Here is a 23,975-nt window from a genome sequence, read left to right as displayed (position 1 = left end):
TGCCCTTCGGTGAACCCACATTTAAGATTCTTGTGCGTACGTGGAGGGAGGGGGGGGGGGGGGGGGTGTTGAGCGACATTCCTGGCGTAAAGCGGGGCGTTAATTATTACCACGCCATGAATGCATGCAGACGAGGGTTTGAAAATCAGGATCATTTTTGATGCCTTGTTTTGCCCTATACACAGCGTTTCTCCCAAAACTTTCCTTCTCGCCGATCTCAGCTTCTCAGTATACCCTTATTACACTAACACTGAAACACTTGTGGTTGAGGTTACCACGAGTTGAAAGTTGCTCCCATATAAAGTATATCATAAATAAAGCTAAAAGCAGCAGGATAGCTTTTGTGTGTTTGTTTTATGCCACATAAAATTTTTGCAAACCCCTTTACCCTGCAGTCTATAGTCACTGAAGCAGGCTTGAGAAATTCCAAATTTCAGTTTTTTTTATAGGAAATCGCTCAATATTCACTGTGGGTCACAACTATTCGGAAAAAAAAACATTATTCGCTTTTAAACTAAAACTAACTTCGTACACCCATGATAACTGTTGCTTGCAGCACACTTATGTGCTATTATGTATAAAGATACCCTTGTTAAGATGTCTAGGAAAACCACGCCTCGGCTCCCGAGAAAGGAGACGCAAAACCAGGCATCCATGTCAGCGAGCATCTTGTTCTTTCAAGTTGACCAAGCCAAAAATCCCAGCATGCGCTGCCTGCTGCATGTGAGGCCCTCCTTTGTGGTCCTCTTCGCGTAGCTAATTCGAACCACGCGACAGTTCCGCAGGAGGTTCAAATACGATTTAAAAGATAAACTCGGTTTGGTGAATTTTATGGTTAAGACAACACTTTTTTCTCTTTTGTGACATGCAAAGTGCAAAAAAAAAAAAAGCCCACTTGACTAATTTCTGATAATACAAGTTCTCACAACCTCTTCGAGTTTGTCTTAACAAATTTCATAGCCAGAGTGAGCCCGAGGACGTGGGTTAGATATTCTGATGGAGGTCGTTCATCATCTATCTCGGTTCCTGTCACCTGCGTCCTGCCGCCATGTAACAATATTATCGCTTTCGGTCAATGAAGTTTTCCATCCTCCTCATCGCACCTCATTCGTAAAATTATGGCCGTGATATGTGTTCAGCGCAGCGGCCAGATGAACACTACTCCTCAATTTCAAAGAGGCCCTTTTCTAGCATGACCAAGATGAAGTGGCTGCGGCTAGCGGAGTCAAGGAGGGTGCCTGCTCCCACGTGAGGAGCATGCAGGGCTCCAATATAGGGAAGCCAGTGTGAGAGTATTCCAACAGATTGATCCTGTGAAAGTACGTTCATGAGCAGGAAGTAGTACACAATGAGACTTAAAAATATGAGCCAGTAATTTTATAAAAGCACTTTCCACCTGCAATGGCTTGCAGAAGAAAGTTCACAGGCCTTGCGAGAGGTCAGGAGTAGGAAGAGTCTAAAGAAAACAATTTCACACTGACATTTGTTTTATTTGCATGATGTAGAAAGAACGAATGATGGTGTGAATAACAATGAACCTTAGGTGGTCCTGTGACCATCCCATACTGTACATTACACTTTAAGTGGTGCCATGGAGTTATAGAGCTTTGTCACGGCAGTGGATACTATCTGCTGCAGAACATCGTCCCCTTCACACTGAACCTCCAGGCTCCGCAGGTTAATGTGTGCACTGCGGTCGTTAACTGTGACCATCATGCGTTCCCCCTTGACCACTTTTCCAACCGAATCCTCGCCAAACATTTCGGCCAAGGTCTCCATGAGGCACTCCGTGAAGTGCATGCGGTCCACCTTCACCAAGGTTGACGGTAAGCTCTTGCTGGGAAGTGTCGAGCACTGGGCACGCAGCACTACTGTGATGACGGCGTCTGCAAACAGATCGTTGACGGGGCTCGAATTCCACTCCAGGACCACCATGCTGGCAGACTCCTGGACGACGGTCACTTTGCCAAACACGCGCAGTGCCCTCTTTGAACCGTCCACAATTTCAACATCGCCCGACAGTTGGTTGAGGAAGAAATGCAGCAACTGCAAAAAAATAAAAATAATAAATGTACAAAAGTAACTATAAACAATGTTGCCTTACCCCAACACAAGCTACATCTGCACAGCTGGCCTGTTTATTTGCTAACACCACAACTGCTAAGCCCTTCTGCTACAAAGCACGAAAAGCAGATTCTTGAAAGAGCACCATTAACAGCCGAGTGCACCAAGCTTCGACTACAATATTTTTTCACACACTATTGCTGCCACTAAAGCCCGAAATAAATTATGCATGCAAAATAAAACATTGTTCAAAGGCATTGTTAAAGGCTAACCAAAATACAGTAACCTCATCATCCCGATCATGATCCACTGCAGGACAGAGGCTTTTCCCATGGATCTCCAACAGTTTTTGTCCTGTGCTGCCTGCGCCCATTCTTTGACTCCAAATGTTCTTATTTTGCCTCTCCAGTGAGTTAAAGGTCCCCCCTTTTGTCAGAATGAAAATCATGCTCACAGAAGTGCCCCTTAAATAAGCAAACAGTGTCCACAAGTCCCCGCAATGTCATCATCATCATCATAGGAGTGCCACCACAGGAGACATGGCTTTCTTTTACTGATGCTATGCGCTTCTCAACAGCACGGCTCTCTTCTTCTCCCACAAAAGGCTGGATTCCCCAAGCTCACGGCTCCCGCCTCCAAGCCACACGCAAACTGCGAAAACTTGTCTGAGGTGGAGGGTTGCAGTAGGAGCCCTTGCTTAAAATGCAAGCAGATGGAAAACATTGTGGAAGGTGCAGCCGCTGAGACCCCTACCCATTTACCCCCCCCCTCTCCGCCTGCACTAGTGTGGTCAAATCCAGCTTTTGTACATAATATAAGTCTATTAAGATCTATGCATGAATATTGTCATTGCTGTGGCAATTACAATAACTGAGGAACATTGCAGAGCGAAATGCTCGCACAGCATCGGCACAATCTTCGGGCAATTTTTTACTGTCATTAGTTGCCTGTCGCATGGATACTCCATCATTTTCAGAGCAGCCTCCATAACAGCTTGCAAGAGGCAGAGCCATTCTTGCTAGGAAACACCGCAGCACTTTCCATTACGTATTATTTAGTGCTTATCCTGGTGTAAAAGATGACTGTCCATTTGCCAAAAGCAACGGCAAAAACTTTCTGTACTGGTAAATATGGCAACTTCCATTCCAAAGTCCACACAAAAACCACAAAGATAAAATTAAAAGCTCCCCTTTAAACTTACCAATTAACAAGTGAACAACGTCGGTGCATCTTAAAAAGATGTTACAAAAGGTCTTCTTTGCTTTCCAATTTTTATGCGCTGCAACCTGTTCTTTAGTACGCATTAACTAACTAGCCCACCAAGACACCAAGTACTTATTGGTACACTTTAGTGCAATTCACACAAAACATCAGAATTACCTGACCTTTATTAAAACTCCTTTGCCCCCTAATGAGTGGCACCTACCCAGCCCAAAGTTCATGTTCCCGTCTGTGCCCGTGCATAGCTCCCAAACTGGTGTAACAGGTGTTATCGGAACACTGAAGCGGGCGTGTCAAAACATTGTTTATGCCTGCGTATTGCAGTTCAACCCATGTATTCTGCAACATGACTGTTTAGTGGAAGTCTAGGGCCTTAGCTCATCTGTATTAGGTGGAAGGAGAGACAACACCACTGGCAGCCGCCGCAGCGAATACTGCAGCGGCGTCACATTGGTTGGCAAGGTGCTTTTGGGCCATCTCAGCCTGCATTCAAAGTGCCAACATTCACCCTTTTCATGTTTAACAGTGACTTTGTGCTCATTCATGCACATTAAAGATGCTAGCAACAAGCTAAATTTAGCCTTGCAGCCTTGCCCGTGTGTTGTCTTAGCCAAGGGCGGCGAATGGCCATGACAGAGGATTCGAGGAAAGCAGCGCTTTCAAACACTCTTTTCTAGTTGAAAAATGTATGCAAATCAGCCAGAAAAACTGAGAGAATCTCCTACCCATTCCCAAAATCAAGCTGCTCAGATAATTAGACAATGTATACAACTAACTTCGGTGTCCCGAGTAAATTTTTTGTTTCAATAAATTTGCAATTTCAGTCAACGGTTTGCAAATTACATGTACCCATCCCCTGGACGACCACGGCGTCACCCTACTCCCCCTGCCCTCGCCTTCAACTTGATCACGCACGCCAGACACAGAAACGCAGTCTTTATTTCGTTCCCCCACTGGCTACCTTGCTCTGATGCCTTGCTCTGCAGAAGTATTCGTCAACAAAGCTAGGGCCACTGCAGCCCTCACACCCTACGTCACCAGAAAATGGATTCACCCACTGCCCCAGGGTCTCTACCTTACTGTCCCCACTGCCGGATGACCATATTCGCCACCCCTGACCACCTAATCTCCACGTGCTGCTCCGCGGTTTCTCTGTACCAGCCCATCCTCACCAATGCTATGCCTCCCGATGCCTCATAAGTTGGCCCTCCATTTGAAGACCCTAATTTTCTCACAGCTCGTGCGCTGTTCAGCGTAGAGAGTGGTCTCTCGAGATTAGTGTGGACTGGTGTCTACACCGGTCGTGAAAATTCCCTAATGGGATATGATCTTCCCTTTAGCCTGGCCTCCGCTGTCTGAAGGGAACTCCTATGTGGTCTTCATGGACGCATCATTTCTTCAACTGGGCTACTCCTCGCTTCCCCTCCTCCCCCCACTTTGGTCACATGGCCTTCCCTTGATTAATAAAGGACTACAACAGCAACATGAAGACACAAGTTATGTCAATTAATATAGCAGTTCAGGCAAAGTCCCTGCCAACCTGCTGTGTGAGACCCTCTATTAAAGGTGAATTTATTCAGTTCGGATTATATGATGCCCTGAATATTCCCCATTTTTTTGTGGCTCCAAGTAAGTTCTATATATGCTTAGTAAATTCCCGATAAGACGAACTCAAGGAGACTGTAAAAACTTGTTCATATTACGAGAAATTTGCCTTAATTAAGCAGATTGTTTTTCATTGTGCACTTTGGAAGATAGCTAAAATGTTGTTCGTCTTAACCATGAAATTAGTCTTAATGAACATTGCATTTCACTGTACCTCAAATTATAGTTTTTGCAAACTTTCACAGTAAAATTTTAGTTATCTATGATTAGTTATCTCTGGTATGCTTCAAAAACCTGTCGAGATAAATGTGCAGAAATACATGGACAACACAGGCAATTGGTTAGTGATTAAAAATCTTCAAGCTATCAAAGTTCTGAGCTAATTGTTATGAATGTTGGGCCGGACCGCGTGCAGGCAGTAGCCGAACACTGTTTAACACGTCGAAGACTATATTCAATGGGATGGAGGACAAGTACAGGACGTGAGCATAGTAGAGGTCGGGACGTAACAGAGAGGATGGGTTTGGGTCACACGTACACACAGTCTACAGTTCAAAGATACACAAAATAACCTCGCAGTTCACAAGGTCCGAGAGCAATGCCCAATAGGCCAGTCAGCTCACTCTCAGACGTGACGCGTTCCTAGCCACTTCAACAGCAGGAACGCCAGCACCCAACAGCCAGAATGGCGCGTCAGCAGTCGACGCACCAGCACCTCAATGACGGCGCCCAGACGAGCTCTCAAGCCTTGGCGGAGGGTAGCGGGGTCCCGTCTAAGGTGGCCCAGGCGTCTCACGGGGTAGTTCCCACGGACCGCGCCCTGTTCCGCCGCTTGGCTTCCAGCCGTTGCCGTTCCAGCCTCCGCAATCACTTACGCGCGGTTCCTCTTCTTTGTCATCGTCGCTGTCGTTCTCGCTGGCTCACTCGCATGGCCAATCACTCTCGTGGCCATTCGTCACACTAACAACGTTTGACTTGGTGTACTGCATGGGTCTCCGTAAAGAAAAAAAATGAACTAGTACAAAGCTGTGAGGAACCATGCCCCAGATACCAGGCCCCCACCTTGTTAAACCAGTGACTGTGCCATTCCATTAGGAAACATTCTTTTCTGAGCATTACAGCATTCACATTGCTTTTTAAAAACGATAGTCTTACTTGGGCAACACTAAAGTGAAAATTTTGGTCTGCTGTCTGTCCCTTCATTCAACCGTCCAACCAAATCTTAGGAGGAACTCTTTAACGAGACGCTTATGTAGGCAATGCATTTCAAAAATACTAAATCTGATAGACAGCTTCATACTTGTCAACACTATTCAGCGAAAACAAAACATTACACACATTTTAAGCAAAACAAATATATAACAAATACTAGCTCTGTTCTTTTAATCTAAACTAGACTGCGCATAATTTTTGCGACAGCAAGCACAAAAAATGTGTTAGAAACGATATTTCCATACAAAAATACAAAAAAGAGGTTGTGATTAAGCTTGGAGCTCGTCGCTCCAATTCTGAGTGAAACAGTAACAAACGGTCCCAACAGTGTGAGCGTGATTGAGCAAACCCGGCTTTAGGCAGTAACTAGTTACTAGTAACGCATTACCGGTAACTAGTTACTTTTTTCAATGACTTGTAACTGTAACCAGGTACTATTAAGCTAGAGGAACTTATAACTGTAACACTGCTACTTTTTACAGAGTAACTGTAACAGAAAATGCCGTTACAGTTACTTCCTTTTTATAAAAAATGATCAAACAGCAACACTCATTGAACACCGACATACAGATTGCGCTTTCCACTTTTTTGAAATTTGGGCTTTCTTCTTTGCCATATCCTTCCCCATTTTACCTTTCCACAACACAGCTGCCTTTGCAGTTTAGGAGAGAAGATCACAAAAATGATTATGTTGCCTATAGAAGACTAAGGTGGGCTGTCGGTCCTTCATGCGATATCTTAAAGCTTTTCCTTCGCATTGAGTCGAGCGGAAACAAGAAAAAAAAAGTGGCAATTAGATTTCTGCCGAGGAGGATACTGGCCTACCCTTGTAAAGAAAGACCACTGGAGAGGGGCCCACCGGAACACGGCAGCCATAGGGTGCATCAACAAAAACGTTGGTGTAACATAACAAAATGACAGCGATTGTTCGTCTTGTGTTTGAGTGTACCCCTTTTTAGGTTCCCTTTGTCTACTGTTTCACAACGTGCAATTTTGACTATCCGCATGCCTTCATACATTTCTACTGAACTCTATGGTTTCTGATCTATTAGTTCTATACAGTAATGGAAAAGTAACGACGTTACTTTTTCACCGTAACTGTACCTCTAAAAAGTTACGTTTGAGAACTCTAACTGTAACTGTTACAGAGTTACTTTTTTGGCTTAGGTAACACTGTAACACTGTTACTTTGTAATGGTAACCTACCAATGACTGAGTAAACCTCTACAGCAGTTATTATGGGAGGACCGAGGCGGTAGGTGGCGGAGAGAGGAGAGGCAGTCAGGGCTGCAGGCGACTAACGTTTTTCAATGAGACTTGCACAGAAGTGAGCTGATACGCGACCATCTTTTTGCTTGGCTTTTAATAATACACAGTGCAAGCTTGCTACAGAAACCTCAAGAGACTAGTAGAATCTGCTCAGCTGTGTTTAACAAAATCTTCGAATGAAAGTGCTTTTTGCTGAGGAGTCCCACTTGAGAATGTAGCATCTAAATCTTTTGTTGCATTTTAAGCAGCTATTTGATTTTCTTTCAACGAGGTTCTGCTGAATTCCAAAATGGCCAATGGTTTGCAAATTGTTATCAACACCAAGAGAGGTGGAGAAGATACAGTATAATTTGCTGTTTAGTGCCCATGAGAACCTACATGCATAGTAATCAGGTGTCGCCAACACTTGAATGATACCGTGTTTATGCCTTCAATCATGGCGTATTATGCACAGACCTTTTCGCACAACTCTGAGTTCTTGTTAGACACCAGACTTCTAGGATTAAACCTGCACTAGATGAACCAGCTTTTAACAATTATGGCGGTGCAACCACAGTGTGGAACCACCCTTACCCTTTCGATCTGCTCCTCCCCTCCCAGATGTGCCCACATAACTTAGGTTTCGCACTCGACTCCGTCATGGGTAAATGGACTCGTGACTCGAGCTGCACTGGCGGGGAAGCGAGTGCTGCTCGAAAGAGGTCATCCAGAACAGTCCTGGGTGACACACAGTGCACACCTAGAGGTGGCCCAACGGGACGCTCACTTGCCGCGTCAAGGAGGGGAGGCCCGGTTACCTGAAAGGATCCTGTGTAGCTGATGCTCATGCGCTGCCCGACGGTGCTCATGACCATGTCCGTGTACTTGCCCAGGTCGGCGGGAGCCAGCAGGTGGTAGCTGAAGTTGCGCTTGACGAGCACGCCTGAAAGCTGGCGCCCCAGCTCGGGCGGCTGCACGGCCAGCGAGCCCATCACCTTGGCCGTTTTCTCGCCGCGGAAGTGCAGCTCGACCGCCTGCGTGTTGCGCGGGTTGTGCACCTCGATGCGCGTCTCCAGGTCGTCCTCGTACTCTCGAACGATGGCCGCCTTGAGCCGGCCCATCTCATTCTGCTCTCCGTGCACCAGAACAATGTGCGGCGGCTTCAGGGTGCGGATGAACTCACTCGTCTGTTGGTAGTCCGTGTGCGCCGAGAAGGAGATGTAGTCGACGCTCATCTTGAGCGGAAGCTTCTGGCCCACCATGGTGGTGATCTCTTCGGGCTCGGAGAGGATCGTCTTGGCCAGCGTCCCTTCGACGCAGTAGCCCGCGATTATCACGCCGTTCTTGGGGTCCGTGCACCAGCTCTCGAACAGCTCGCGGGAGAGGCCGCTCTGCATCATGCCGGGGCTTGCCATCACCACGCAGGGCCCGATGTCCTCGAAGTGCTCGATGCTCTTCAGGTTCGAGATGTGCTTGAACACGAACGGGTTGTTTATGGTGATCTGGCGCCGGATTCGCTCGTTCATGGCGTTCACGTAAGTCTGGTACACGGCCATGCATTTCTTGGCCAGCGACGACGCGTAGTAGATGGGGATGTCGTGCAGCTCGGGGTGGTTCGACCAGTACTCGTCCAGGATGAGCAGCAGTTCCTGCGCCCGGCCGAGCGCGAACACGGGAATGAGGCAGCGGCCACCGCGGTTCACGATGTCGTGCACGAGACCCGTGAAGCGGGCCTCTCGTTCCTCGCGCTTCTCGTGGATGTGGGTGCCGTAGGTGGACTCAATAATGAGCACATCGGGATGGATGTTTGGGATTTCAGCGGCCATCAAATGCCTGTCCTCCTGTCGCGAGAAGTCACCGGTGTAGAGGACCTTGACACCGGCGATCTCGATCATAAACATCGCGGCGCCCAGTACGTGACCCGCGTTGTAACACCAGAAGCGGATGCCGTTCACCTCTTTCTCTTCGTGAAAGTTTATGGTTTCGATTTTCTCCATGCTCGCTTCAAGATCGGCCTCGGAGTACAGCATTTGCTCGGTGCCGATGTTGCTCACTTTGATGTAATCCGCCAGTAGCCACCGATAGATAGCCTTTGTGGCGTGCGTCATGAAGCACCGACCCTTGAATGTGGTCTTCTGTAGAAACCACGGCAGAGCACCACAGTGATCCAAGTGGAAATGACTCACAAGCAGCAGGTCAATTTCGTCGGCTTCAATCAAATCGACGTAAGGCAGTGCGTCCAGGCCCGACATGCCTGGGTGTATGCCACAGTCCAGCATAATGCGTTTTCCCTTAAACTCAAGCATAATGCATGACCTCCCTACTTCTTGACCTGCTCCAAGAGGCCGTATCAATAGGAGGTCGCTTTCTTCAGCAGGAACTTGAGATTCCGCTTTTCTTTTCGGGCTGTCGCCCGGCGCTTCCATGACGGCGGCCATGCTTGAAAGAAGCAAACGTTGAAAGAAGCCGAGCCAATGGAGCGTCGAGCCAAGGTCAGCCGAGCCTAGCCGCCAAGCCAGCCGACTCCGGTTACTCCGTTTTGGCGGGCTATATGGTTTTGCGATTTGGTTCTTTCTGAAAATCAGGCATAAACTTTTTGGGATGGTTTATCTGCATGATGCGTAAACATTTTCTCGTGTTGACAGACACGTACCGTGGAAGCGAAATTGTATGTGATACCTCGTTTCTGCCCTGGCGAATTAGTAAAAATCTTTGTAGCGTCTTTGTTGGGGAGTGCTTGACTTCGCGTATGAAATGTTCGACTGCGCTTTTTGAGCTTTGTTATCCGTTGGCGTTCAGTGTTCCGTGCCCCTCTCTCTCTCTCTCGTGAAGCCTTGACATTGTCCAATTCAAGGATTTATACCCCCTCTCCCCCTGGAGGATCACCCCCCCCCCCCCCCCAGAAGGATTACACCCCCCAAACAAATTCCACAACCCATACAAGGGATTTGTACACTCCCCCAGCATACCACAATCACCCCCCCCCCCCCGGAGAATTTACACACACCCCCAAAATCGAAATTCTGGACAAACCCCTGGAACTGAGATCTGCGTTTCCAATTAGGCGGGGGGGAGGGGCGAGGCGAATAAAGAATCGGTCCCCTCCTTGCGCCAATTCTGCGGAGGTGGTGATAACCATGGAGGCGTGTGCGCGTATGCGATGCAACCCGCTGGGATTTAACTTCGCGCAAGTGGAATGCTTAAAAAAACTAAAAATAAGAAACTGAGGACCTCTTTAGGGCGGGGGGGGGGGGGGCGAAGGGAGGGCGACCGCCCCCTTCGCCCCCCCCCCCCCCCCCCCCCCCCCCTTGGGACCACCACTGGCCCAGCACCAGGCGTCCGCATTTCTTGTGCTTGTTCTGCACTGCGGCTGTGCCTCCAGAGTCGCTGGAAGAACAACGCTGGTGCCTTAATTACCTATTCTGCTCCGCCAGTGTTGGTAACAGCCGGAGCACTTTGCGCCTCTTCACGCTGGATTTCTCTCGGCGTTGCGGCGACACCGTACGTTCTTCATCAGTGAGTGGTTAGTGTGGTGAACAAGACTCGGCGGCACGTACCCTGTACCGTCAGTTCCATTTACACCGCTACGCACCAGTGTGGTGAAAAAGAGAACGTTTGAGATCAGCGCGCGCCGCATTGTTGCGCTTCCAGGCCGGTGCCCTGTGAGGTCCTTCCTGCTCCGTTAACCTTTAATAACCTTTTCACCAACAATGCCAAAATTTTCTCTTCGCAAATATGAACCGGATAAATCTGGCTTGCTTGAATGCTCATCTGAAAGTGACAACAAGTGCCTCGCAACGTTTCTAGCCGAGTTTCTGGCAATTGTTCTGGCCTGAAAATTAAATGTAGCTGTAGTTCCCGACTTCCCATCGATTTGTGCCACCCTGACATCCTCCCAAACTCGGTGGTTATTTGTACCCTCGGATTTCTCGCGCCTCGCCTAGTCGCAAAGGTTCATACCTTAATGAAGCGGCTCTTTGGCACGACCATACTTAGATGACCCTCCGGTTGGCATACTTGGCATACTTAGATGGCCCTCCAGCAAGGTTCTGCACGCATAGGCGTCTAGAGAGAATGCAGGAGGAAGGCCGCTGCCCGCGGTCGTTCGCGCCGAGACACTTCTCATGGGGACAATGACCAGTCTACACGCCGTATTTTCGCATTTTCGCGCGTATAGCCTGCCCCAGCATATAATCCGCACCCACACTTTCAGCCCGCCGGGAAAAAAAAAATCCTCGCGTATTGCCCGCACATTTGATACTGGAAAAACTGCGCCAAAGCTACTGCTCAAGCAACACATCACATACTGTGTAGACAGGAAAAGCGTATATTTAGCAAAGAGAATACACGGACTGCAAGGCGAAAGCAGCAATTCAGTCAGTGTCACTGCTCTCGCTAGAGCTATCACTTGAGCCGCAGTCCTCATTGTTGTACACAAGGTCCATCCATGTTGTTTGTGATTAAGCATTTTTTGAAGCTTTTTTGCACCATCTCACGTGGAATCGCCCTCTAGCTCTCCATGGATTGTCGTTGTATGTTTTGCGCAATCGCTGCCATAGGAGGCTTCGTCAGCGTTACTGCGTAGGAGCTTCACGGCACAACGCGCATTGCCGAAAGGCTGCACTAAAGGAAAAACCCCCCGTATTGTCCGCACCCCTACTTTGCCACTGATATTTTCGCATTTTTGGTGCGGGTTATACGCGCGAAAATACGGTATACAGACGTCTACCAGAAATAAACCCCGCTTCTCCTCCCCATTCATAGCTCTCGCAAGACGAGTTACAACCACCTTCAGCTGCCTATAAACCTATTCACACACTCGCCTGCATAAAAAGTGGACCCTATAATGTCTGCTGTCCCTGACTGTGGCTCACCACTGAGTGAATTTGAGCAAAATTTCGCGCAGCGAGCAACAAATACAAATTACTCTCGCCTTCCACACGGTGCACGGCATCACCACAGAAATAACTACTGCAAATACAGATTCAAGAATAATTTTCTCAGCTCGTGCCCATCGTTGCGTCCGAAGCTTGCCTTCCTGAGGCAATTTATTTCCCGAGTGAAACAGAGTCAAGGCCCGTCCTCGTCGGAGGAGGAATCATCCTTGTCGCCTTCTTCCATGAGAAGAGTGAACTTGGACTTCGCGAACTGCTCCCACTGCGTGAAGCCGTTGCGCAGGCGGTCCGCGTCGAAAGGGTCAAATACCTCGTGATGGATGAACTCATAGGTGTTAATGAACGTGTTGAAGAAGACAGAAGCAAGGGCGCATCGTTTCAGGTCGGACAAGGCAAAAAAGCTCGATGTCTTGGGCTTCACCAAATCCAGCATCTGGCGACAGACATCCTCAAACGACACGGGATCGTTCATCAGCAGGGACACACGGCCGTGCTGCTCATTAAAGAAGACCTCGAGTTCGTACATCGTGATTTTGCCGTCACCGTCGAGGTCCAGCCGGTTGAACCAGTACTCGATGCTCCTCTGGTGCGATTTGTCCTTTTCTGCGAGCAGGAAGACAACGAAGTCGACGTATGTCATGGCCGACGTGCTTAGCAAGATGAAGATCCGCTCAATAGCCGTGGGCACCAGCGCGCCCTTCTCGTAGCGTGTCAGGTCCGTTCTGTTCAGCAGGCGATCGTTGTCTCGGTCCAGCGCGTTGAATACCGAGTGAATGACGTAGGCGTCCTTGTACGAGAACGCGCCCTCCACATTCATGAAGTCGCTGTGCAGCTCAAGCGCGTCGAGCTGCTTGAGGAAGTCACTGCGTCGCAGCTCGGCCATGCCCAGGCGCCAGGTCCACGTCTTGCCGAGCTCGAAGAACAGCCGAGCCACGACGGTGTCGATGTACACGCCGTGCGACCTGACCACTTGCTTGAGGAAAGACAGGCCGTCGTGCGTGTCAATCAGGTCTTGGATGAGGTCCCGGAAGTCGCACGGCTGCAGGTAGCTGCGGCGGCCCTTTGTCAGCACGAAGACCACCTTGGACAGCCGGTCCCTACCGGCGACCTTTTGCATGTCGCGGCACAGATCGAGCAGGGCCTGCCTCGTGGGCGACTTGCAGATGGCCTGGTACATGGGGAACTTGAGGTACAGCGGAAGTCCGCACATCTTGACGATACTCTTGAGGTCCGTGGGTTTGAGCGGACGCCGTCCGATGCGGTTCAGCTCGGCAGACACGTTGATGACCAGGTCAGACTCCACTTCGATGGACAGGATGCTGAGACTCGCAGCGGCGGACGCCTTGCCGCCGCCGTCGTCCTGGTCGCCGGTGCTCTCCTGGGGGCCGCCGGCGCCGTCGCTCTGGTGGGAAGCCATGCAGAATGGGGTTCGGCCGCTGCATTTCAGTCGGTTTACGTCGGCCTCCCGCGCGGCAGGGGCTGCGCAGCCGAGAGGGGAAGTACACTTTAGCACCACCAAGCAGCGGCTGTCTCGCGGGCCGCCATCGATGCGCCAACGGCAAAAGAATACTGAATCGCTACACCACATGGATGTGCCTGTTGCCCCGTAATGGCCTCATATGTATTGTAACCTATTCGGCTGCATATAAGTGCGCAAATACTGAAACGTCTTTTCCCTATCAAGCGTGTTGCCCAGTGGGCTCTTGCGAGCTGTAACTTCAGCATGTGCCAACAAATGCATAAGCGCGTTGGTTAGTACTTTTTACCGAACTTTAAGAAAGCTCTGGGCCACTCGGTTTGGCGGTGTAAAAGGAAAATTGAGCGTAAACTACGAGATGGAGCGGATCCACCCCCCTCCTCTGTTCCTGCTTCTTTTTCGCAGGTGAAATTATGGATGTCCAGAAGAACGGTTGAAAAAACATGAAGGAATAGCTGGGAGTTTTTCAGCCACGCGAAGCAATTGTAGTGATTACCTTCTAAACATAGCAATCTTTTTTGAGCAGACATTTTTAAAATGCCCTTACGTGTATACGTTAGGTACCTTTTAAGACTTGCCATGACAAGAAATTCTAGGCTGCCTCTATTGTGGCTGCTCCGCTCATTTGGCACATTTCTGCTCCGCTTTCGCAACTGGTGTTTGTTTTTTGCTTGCCGATCGAGTATAGTCACTCAACGCGGGAGAGAGGGGAGGGCGACAGAAATAAAATGGTAAGCGGATCCTTCAAGGGATGCCGTGATCAGAGTGAGGCATTCGATCGACAGGAAAGCTTAACAAAAATGCGCCATTCTTTACAGCTTGCACCATTCTTTACGTCATTCTTTCCTGTAGGCATCTCTGTTTTGACCTGCCGCGACTGTTTCCCGCAGGATATTGAATGCGTTTTGCGGATACATCCAGCATGCGTTGTCAGACGAGACTGAAACATACACGACCATCCACACGGCGTTTTCTTGCGGTGGTGTTGCGCCAGTTGCGTCCACCTGTCGGGAGGCAGCGCCAGTGCTGTCGGACGGGCCTGCGCGACTCACGACCGGGGGCGATCCTTCGTCCTGCTTACCAGGAGAGCCAGCAGCCGCTGCCCGCTCCATGTGCAATGATGCCTCTTGGGTCCGTGCGGTGCGCGCAGTGTGAGGGGAACATGGGGGATGCGAGCCTTACCGTCGTCTTGCAGTGGCAGGCGGGCGGCGGGCTCCGACATGGGCGGCGCATGAATGCGATGCTGGACAGGCGCTAGGCGCGGCTAGATCTGCTCCTGCGCCTGAGTTCCAGCCCTGACGCACCCATGGCAATGCGTCGCCTCCTCGCGAATGCGACAAAGAGGAAGTCGATGATGCTGATGACCAGATCCTCCTCGCGACCACGCGACATAGTTCTTATTTCCCCACAGCGGGAGCTAGCAACACCTCATTGTTCTTTGGGTGAAATTTCTCAGGTATAAGAAAACAGGTGGTATATATTTTGGGGGCAAGGGTTGGCTGAAATTATTTATCTGATCAGACATTTACCAATTATTGATAAATCCCTCCCTGTGGGAATGTGAGCAATTGAAATTCGTGCAAGGAGGATGAGGAGAGAGAGAGAGAGAGAGAGAGAGAGAGAGAGAGAGAGAGAGAGAGAGAGAGAGAGAGAGAGAGAGAGAGAGAGAGAGAGAGAGAGAGAGAGAGAGAGAGAGAGCTTTAGTTAGTGGTTAGTGGCCCGATATTGCTCAGAGGGTCAGCGGTCGAGCCCAGCTTGGACCCGACGGCGGCCCTGCAGCCGGGACGTTCACGGAGGTGATTGCTGTGCGGGTCTCGCCGAAACACTGGAGGTGCCGCACGGACCGCTAGAGCCACAAGAGCTTTCTGGATGTCCCTGATGGGGCTGAGCAGTGCGGCCTCCAAGTCTGATTCGTCGTGAATAAAATTGTTGGTCTGCACACTGGGGCCCTGCCATAACATGAGTTGCATGTTGGCCCAGACTCCGCAGGGTGGACAGAAAGGGCTGTATTCTGCTGTGCAGTGCTGGGGAAGGGAGGATGTTCCTGTGGATTTGCCGTAGTATGGGGTTTGATTTTTTTGATTGTATGGTTTAACGCGCCGACGCAACGCAGGCGATGAGGCGCGCCGTAGTGGAGGGCTCCGGATTAATTTTGACCGCCTGGGGATCTTTAACGTGCGCCTAAATCTCGTACACACGAGCGTTTTTGCTTTTCGCCTCCATCGCAAAAGCGGCCGCCGCGGCCGAGAATCGAACCCGCGACATCGTGCTCAGCAGCGGAACGCCTTAGCCACTGAGCCACCGCGGCGGGTCCGTAGTATGGTCGCTTGGTATCGAGTGAGTGAGGCGTGCGGGTGTGGGTAAATGCGTCTAGCTAGCGTCCTTGTAGTGAGTTTGTTTGAAAACTAAAGAGGGGTGCTGAGAGAAGAGGAGTAGCAGGATGATCTGACGCTTGGTTGGTGAGCCCGCAGGCCAGCTCATAAGCCACCTCGTTCCCTTCCAGGCCCGAGTGGGCGGGGGTCCAAATGAGACATATGGGGGGTAAGTGCGGAGTCTCGAGGATAATGCGTAGTTTGCGAGCAGCTGGGGAACTGCAGTTGCTGTTGGTAACGTTTCGCAGGGCGGGCTGAGAGTCCGTGATTATGATTCCAGGCGAGGCACTGCGAACGATTTGTACAACAAGGGCGATGGCTGCTTCTTCTGCGTCTTTGATGACGCCATGGGGCAAGGTGCATGCGATTTCCTAGTTATCGGGAAAGTTAGATATGGCAGCACAGAGGGCGGGACGTCCTTTATATGGGGAGGCGTCCGTATACCAGACATGTGGATGGGTCTTGAGGATGCGGGTGAAGTACCTCGTTCGTGCCCGGCGCCGACCGTCCTGGGAGCCCGCTTGCATGTTCTTGGGGAGAGGGGTGCCTGTATCATGGCTTGTAAAAAGGAAGGCACGAATTGCGCAGAAGGGTGTCCAAACGGGATGGTGCGCCCTAGCCATTTCAGGATTTTTCTGCCCGGTCTCGCCCTAGAAGCCGCCAAGTCTACCGCGGCCGACTGATGGGAGAAGGGGGCACCTAACGCTCCCTCTTTGACTGGTGTGTAATAAAGTTTTCGGTGACTGACTGACTGCCCGTAGCCGTGCATGCGAGGCGGTGAATGTGAGAAGTGCGCTGAGCCTCAATGAGTTCATCAGTTGTATTATGGATGCCGAGCTCCAGGACGCGGCGGGTAGGAGCCGTTCCGGGAATGCCTAGCACCTGATTGTAGATACGGCGTAAAGTTATATTGAGTTTTTCTGTTTCAAGGCGAGTCAGCAGCAGATGGGTGACATAGGTTATCTTGGAGTGTATGAAGGCTTGTAGGAGGTGAAGTAAAGTGTGTTCAGATATTCCCTGTTGCCGATTAGCTACCCGAGTGAGCATGCGCCCGACCTGAGTAGAATGAACATCGAGGCGGCGGATGGTTTCGGAGTTCACACCGTTTGCTTGAATGTGCATCCCCAATATCCGAATAACGGGAACCTGAGGTATGGACGTTCCCGTACTAGAGTATAACTGAATGCTCTGGTGGGGCGGAGGAGTGTGACGGCCTAGGTAACTAACAACTCGTGTTTCTGGATTTCTGTAGAGAGCACTGTAGCCCCTCGCTGTTGGCGTAGCATTCCACTGTTCGGATGCCGGCTTGAAGGGCGTCCTGGATGTCGCCGTCTCTACCCCCGGCTATTCATAGATAATATCGTCCGCGTGTAAACTGTGTCGGAGATTAGGTATCTGGGCTAGGGCTTGCGGGGGATCCCGCATCGCCACGTTAAATAGGAAGGGCGAGAGCACTGATCCTTGGGGAGTCCCCACATCACCCAGCAGGATGGGATCGGTTTTGAGGTCCGTGATTGCAAGGCGTGCTGTACGGTGGGGTAGAAAATCCTGTATGTAGTGATAGGCTCTTGGGCCGACGTTCTTGTCCATGAGGCCGCGTAGGATGGCATAATGGGCTGCATTATCGAAGGCGCTCTTGAGATCCAAACCACGGACGGCCCGGGTGTCCCGTGGCGAGGCTCCAATGCCCAGTACGATGTCATGGTGTAGCTGTATCAACACGTCCTGCGTGGAGCGACCCTGCAGCGGAAGCCGTACATTCGAGGAGTAATTGGTGTGTTTCCACATATGCAGTGAGACGGCGGAGAACCATACCTCCTGAGACCGGCTATGAGGATTTGTCTTGGACAAAAGGTAATGAGGTAACACTCCAATGGCAAGGCATTCATCCCTATAAAACTCCAATTTCCAATAAATTGGACACCTGATGGCGCTGTCTAGGCAGCATTGGTGAAAATACATTGTTCACATTCCCGCCAAAACCGTTCCAGAATGGTGGCGTTCAGCAGCGCGGCGTCCTACGGCGTCGGACGAAGACATAAATACTGTTTCTCGTATTTATACCTGCTTTCAAGGCATATCTTTGATTCTACAATAAACTTAATGCAACAGCGAACGCGCAGAGTACAAAATTTAAACTGTTCGCGCGCTTACTTTCTTCTGCGCTTTTAAGTGTGCGTGTCCAATACGTTGAACGCCAGCAATTAGCACGAAGATTTTGACAGAGCTTTTGCGATGGCCTTGTTATGAAAAGCAAACGAGTGCTATTGGTATTTAGCGGCTTGTGGGCGAAATCGCCTGTCTTTTTTTTAGGATACCGGCCTCACGAGTCTGATAAGATGGCTGAAGCAATTTTGCGAAGTTTGGCCAAACTGTTGCTGAGACCCTCGCAACTCCAGGGAGGAAGCAGGACGAAACAGAGAATGCGGACGAAGCCGAGTGCTATCTGCGATCAAACCATGGCTCGACTATCTATTGCTAAGCCCCAATAAAAGAGCACAAGCCACTTCCCAAGGTCGACAGACACTGCCAACGCTACCCGTTACAGTCCACAGGGTTGCGAGATGAAAACAAAGTTCTATCGCACCAAATGTCGACTTCTTTTCTCCATCACAAAGGATGGAAGAGGTTCTAAAATTGGCCACAGGAACTGAACACAAGAGCGAAATCTTTTATCATATGCTGTCCCTTTCGAGCTAAAATTTACATTTTTGTTCTACATCCTTCAAATTGCTAACCTATCAAAAACTAGAATAATACGCATGTGCAATCTGGGATCCCCACCTTTCTAACTCATCTAATACACTTGAATCTGTACGAAACCGCGCGGCAAGGTTTATTTTTTCGGACTATTCCTATCACACGAGCGTCACTAATCTAAAAAGCCAAGCTCGTGCACAAACAAGGCGCAAAGTTAGGCGGCTCTGCTTGTATTATAAGTTCCATCATTCTCGAACAGCTCCCAACGACATTAAAATACATCGTCTACCCAGGAAAGACGCTCACCTTCGCCCATCAGAATTCTTTTTTTATCAAAACAGCGAAAGACGAATGATCTTCCCGCCGACTCCGTGGTCCACTCCAGTCAGTCCCATCCGTTTTCACGAAGCCATCGAATAAATTCTGTACTGACTTTCAACCACTGCATTTTTAGTGCATACCCACCCCTCATGTAAAAACTCCTGTACAGGGCCTTTGAGGTATAATAAATAAATAAATAAATAAATAAATAAATAAATAAATAAATAAATGGACTCGAACTCGAAACGTCATCCAAGTTGCGCCCCGAGTGACATCCGATGTGCTCCCCGACCGTCATTCGATTTTAGCCGTGAGTTGCACCTTGATTATGCCCTAAATGAAACTGCAACTCACGGCTCAAATCGAATTTCGCTTGATTTTCACTTGATGGTGGTGTGCGCACGGATGGACGCGGACGGACATTGGGAGAAGGTACTCCGCACCTAAAACACCTTTGCACACAAGTTTCAGCGCAGTATCTCCTGCACGTCATTACATGCGCGCCGGGGGAAAATACCTGGTAGCATCCCATCGTCCAATATATTGGACATCTCGCTGAGATGAAACTATGAGAGCTATTGAAAAAACACGCAACACTTTTCATTGTCCGACTTATTCATTCTGCAAGATTAGAAAAAAAAAAAAAGTGGACCCAAATGCATGCCGGGTGTCAGGAGGATATGCTCGAACAACTTCCCGAAGCATGAGGTAGGTTAGCGAGATGGGACGAAGGTTCTCGATTTTCAGGGGCTTTCCTGGTTTTGGAATTTGTATACGGTGATGGCACTTTTCCAGTCATCCGGGACCCGCCCGTAAACTTTATTGAGCTGACAAAATACGTACAATGAAATAAAGGTGGGTGGCATCTTAGTTTAGAAAGTCGCGAGCGGCTGCGGGGCGCGAGGTTTGGAAACGACTGGGACGACGTGTCTGCGATTAAAAAATAGGGTACGCATGCGCACCATTGTTCGCTTCACCATGCACGCGCATTATTTATCAAACTCTTATCTGTGGCTGCAATAAAGTGCAGCTCAATTTGGCTGCATTACAACTCCATTGGACTTCGTTAGAAGACAAAACGTCATATGAGTATTTTTCCCCCCAAATGAGCCAAATCCACAAACCGAAACACGAAACAAAGTCAGATAAAACTGCAGTTACAAGAAAAAAACTAGGCAACTTTCCCGTAGAAAAGAGGTGGCACGAAAATGACTGCGATGGCGGCCTGCAAACGTGTGCGCATATCGTATTTCGCATCGAACATGAGCCAGATCCTGCATGCAGTGGCACGAATCAAAATGAGCCAAATACATTAGACTGATGGGAGTTTGCTTTTGGCGTGACTTGTCGGATTGTTTCGTGAATGTTTTCAGGAGGAGGAGGAATAAACTTTATTTCTATATTAGTTTTTGTAGTAGTGGCAATGGGGGGTCTTCTCAGTCCAGAAGTCCCTGGGCGGTCGCTGTGCAGGCGGGCCCTTTCAACAGCCGAAGCTGATCGCCGGGGTCCGGGCTGGCTAGCATGCCTTCCCACTGCTCATGGTTGGGGGAGGGAATAGGGGGGAGGGATGGTGTGTGGGAGCACGCCCAAATCATATGGTACAGTGTGCAGGGTTGGGGACAATACTTGCAGGTGGCGGAGTAGGAGGTGGGATGAATGGCGTGGAGGAGGGTGCCGTGCGGGTAGGTATTGGTTTGAAGGCGGCGGTACGTGGTGGCTTCTTCCTTAGTCAACTTGTCGTGGGGTGGGGGAAAGATGCGGCGTCCGAGGCGGTAATGTTCGAGGATGTCTTTGAATTTTTGAGGTACACAATGGTGGACTTCCGACGGTGATGCTGGAGTGTTGGAGGGGAACGCCCGGTAGATATGCGCGCGGGCGGCAGCATGAGCCGCCTCAATCCCCCTCTCAGAGAGCTTTTTTTTTTTTTTTCGGAGCTGGCTTATGAATTCAGACGACAGTTAAGATATATTGGCGAAAGGTCTGCCCCAGACGGCGACGACCAAGTGAACAGAAAAAGGGAACATAAAACTGAGATGTAAAACGATCATTTTATCTCGTCTACCCCATCATGAAGTAAATCTGGTTATTTTTACTTTTTTACTCCCATATTTAACATTATAGTACTTAAATAAAAGCCGCCGCTTACAAGCCCGGGCCAATACCTCCCGCTCTGGGTACGATCGAGCCACTTCATTAAAGGGAAGCTGAAGCGCTTTCCAAAAACTTTGAGTTAGATTAACAGTTATATAGTTTCTTGCGCGCTGATTCCGAATATCACATTGAAATTTATCGTACATGAGTCCAAGTGGCATTTATCTTGCAAAAAGCGCGGCCCCGTTTGAAAGACGCGCGCTTTTCGTCTTTTGACGCCCCTGATTGGTTGCGCCTGTCATGACGTCAAAGGAGGACACCCTCCGGCCGCGCGGGTTGTCGGAAGCATTGCGAACGATCGCACGGTTGCCTCTGCGGCAATTTAGCTTGCAGTTTAATTTTCGCACATGACTGGAAGTTTGTTTTATAATTTCCCGTGCTGTTGGTTCAATTATCTTGGAGCTTAAATTTGCTTTACACGACAGAGAACCCCAAAGCAGTGACTGTGACGTCGACTAGTGGGTTCCATCAAAATAGTTTTGAATTAGGCAACCAGCATAGGGGGATTTTATGCCTTATGTTAATATTAGGTACTGCCTTAACTGTTTCTTATTATACACAAAACCATTTATGCCGAAGATTAATGGGCGTTTTATAAACAATCTACCAACGAAAAGCACGTACGTGCACTGCGCGAAAAAATAACGTTCATGCGCTGTAAACATATATGCGAGACACATCTTGCTGGTATACGCATAAACCAACAAGCAGACTCTGCTTCCGCATTTCCTTTGTTCGTTGTCGCCCACCCCAGCACCGTTACTCATCCCCGTACACAGACCCACACGCGCGCGCCATTTCGGCAGCGGCGCTACGGCGCCTCCGCGATTGCTAGCTGCACTTCGATGAGTGGCGTCTTACTGCTTCACATGCATTTATTCTGAAAACACTGCAGCATACTAGTGCCTGCTGAGCATTATTGGCTGTAGTAGGGCTTGATTTTCGCTTGTGCGTTGCGCATTCTGCTAAAATATTACGGCCAACTCGTTATAATTAACAGACCAGTCGGACAAGGCAGTTACGTTGTAGTTACGTTACTTTAGGTAACAATCACCAAACGTTTGTGATAATGAATCGTTGGCCTGTTTCAGTATTTCTATATTTAAGCATTTACCGCGCTAGTCGGACAGAGGCCGTATATTTACTCTTCGCTCCTAATTTTTTTAGTATCATCATTATATATATATCACCGACTATCATTGGAGCACACTTGAGGTTCAGTGACAACAATTGCTTGCCAGGTTATAATATGCATGCCACGCGGAATCTTGGGCAAAAAAGTAGGCCCCCGCAGTCAACACAAATTATGGCGCGGTGGTGGTTCGGAGTGTTTTTTTTTTTTAATTCCAGACAAACATCACGTTATCGTGACATGTATACTTGCAAAATAAGTAATCTGGTTGTCTTGGTTCTTTGACTTTGTAGGAATACTGTTTACCTCTTAGCCGGGAGATAACTTCTATCAGGATTGGCCCCTTGTATTAGTTTCGCCAAAAAATTGTTTTTTTGAACACTGTCCTGGGCCCATAGGGAAAGAAAACCGACGCGTTCAACGAAACAAGTATTTCCTGAACAAATGTGACTTGGTTTCTGGAATGGAACAAAACATCCCCGGCCAAAGTACAGCAGTATTCCCCATCCTTCCTAAATCTCGAATCTAATGTGAACATTCACGACCGTCGCATAAAAAAAAACGCATTGGAGCGGTTTACAAAGTATTTAACGTAGTGTAGTATATTCTCTGTCATAAAGCACAGCCACCTCGGCTGTCGCTTCCGTATGTTATCAAGCATCCCGGCGTGGCATTATACTGCTTAGGAATACGGCATGATAACGTATGCCTCGTTTGGCGTTCGTGCATACTTTTTGAACACAACAATTGTACAAATTAGTGCTATCAACCGCAACAACAAGTATCATTCACAAGGAAACACGGCGAAAAGAGCATGGCCGAGGCGGCCGATCCGGCCGGAAGTCCAGGTATGACGTTTTTCAGCCGGTTTTCGCCCGCGCTCTTCGGTCTTCCGGCATCGCGCGGCGAGATGGGGGCGGGGCATCGGGCCACTTTTGTTTGCTCATTGCGCCGCTTCTATTGCATGTATTGCGAAAATATTTCGTACACATGAACTATTCAATGCGTACTAGCTGCTAGTCAACTTTTCTTTTAATTCTAAAACCGCTTCACCTTCCCTTTAAGGTGAGGAAGAATTGGGCAGCCTTCTTTTGCAGCGTTTTGGAAATTTTTTGCAAGGAATGAAGAGCTTGCTTACTTCATAAGTGTCTTCAGGCGTACCCAAGCAAATTATCCTACGGAAGAATTCGAAAAAAACTGCTTATTCTACTAAGAGGACTCACCTGCTCTTCATAAATAGTTCGACTGTTCTTGAAGACCTGTTGCATGTGTTCAGTGCCTTTCCCGCCAAAACTCTATCGTACCATTCTTGGAAGTCAGTTTAAATATACAGTCAAACCCGGTTATAGCGAACTGTAACATGCACCGTGATTAGTTCGATATATCCAATGGTTCGATATAGCCGAACCCGTCTGTAACGAATTTTTTTGTTACGAGTTCGCAATACGCGGGACACCCCCCCCCCCCCCCCCATCTCGCCATTGCCACATAGAGAAACGAACACATAAAATATCCCATTACCTTACAGAAAACAATCCGTTTATTTCATGCAATAAAGCTACTTTACGCCTTAACTA

The 23,975-nt window shown here is 49.0% G+C and overlaps 2 protein-coding genes across 2 annotated transcripts; both read right to left on the bottom strand.

Moving 5' to 3' along the window:
• Window positions 1-1,416: 1,416 nt before the first annotated feature.
• On the bottom strand, window positions 1,417-9,813 carry Cpsf73 (cleavage and polyadenylation specificity factor 73). The gene is made up of 2 exons (XM_077702290.1): window positions 8,169-9,813; window positions 1,417-2,046 (listed from the first exon to the last, which is right to left on the bottom strand). Exons 1-2 carry the CDS (start codon window positions 9,786-9,788, stop codon window positions 1,573-1,575), a joined length of 2,094 nt encoding a protein of 697 aa, XP_077558416.1. The 5' UTR covers window positions 9,789-9,813; the 3' UTR covers window positions 1,417-1,572.
• A 2,607-nt stretch (window positions 9,814-12,420) lies between these two features.
• LOC144173172 (serine/threonine-protein phosphatase 2A regulatory subunit B'' subunit beta-like) lies at window positions 12,421-14,024 on the bottom strand. The gene has a single exon (XM_077701681.1). It carries the CDS (start codon window positions 13,831-13,833, stop codon window positions 12,421-12,423), a length of 1,413 nt encoding a protein of 470 aa, XP_077557807.1. The 5' UTR covers window positions 13,834-14,024.
• Between the last annotated feature and the right edge of the window lie 9,951 nt (window positions 14,025-23,975).

Source organism: Haemaphysalis longicornis, unplaced genomic scaffold (assembly GCF_048455015.1).
Source record: "Haemaphysalis longicornis isolate Haplotype H1 unplaced genomic scaffold, Haemaphysalis longicornis Haplotype H1 scaffold_3, whole genome shotgun sequence".
In the NCBI taxonomy this organism is placed as follows: domain Eukaryota; kingdom Metazoa; phylum Arthropoda; class Arachnida; order Ixodida; family Ixodidae; genus Haemaphysalis; species Haemaphysalis longicornis.
The sequence above is the reverse complement of the archived record's forward strand: the minus strand, read 5'-3'. Positions and strand labels throughout refer to the sequence as shown.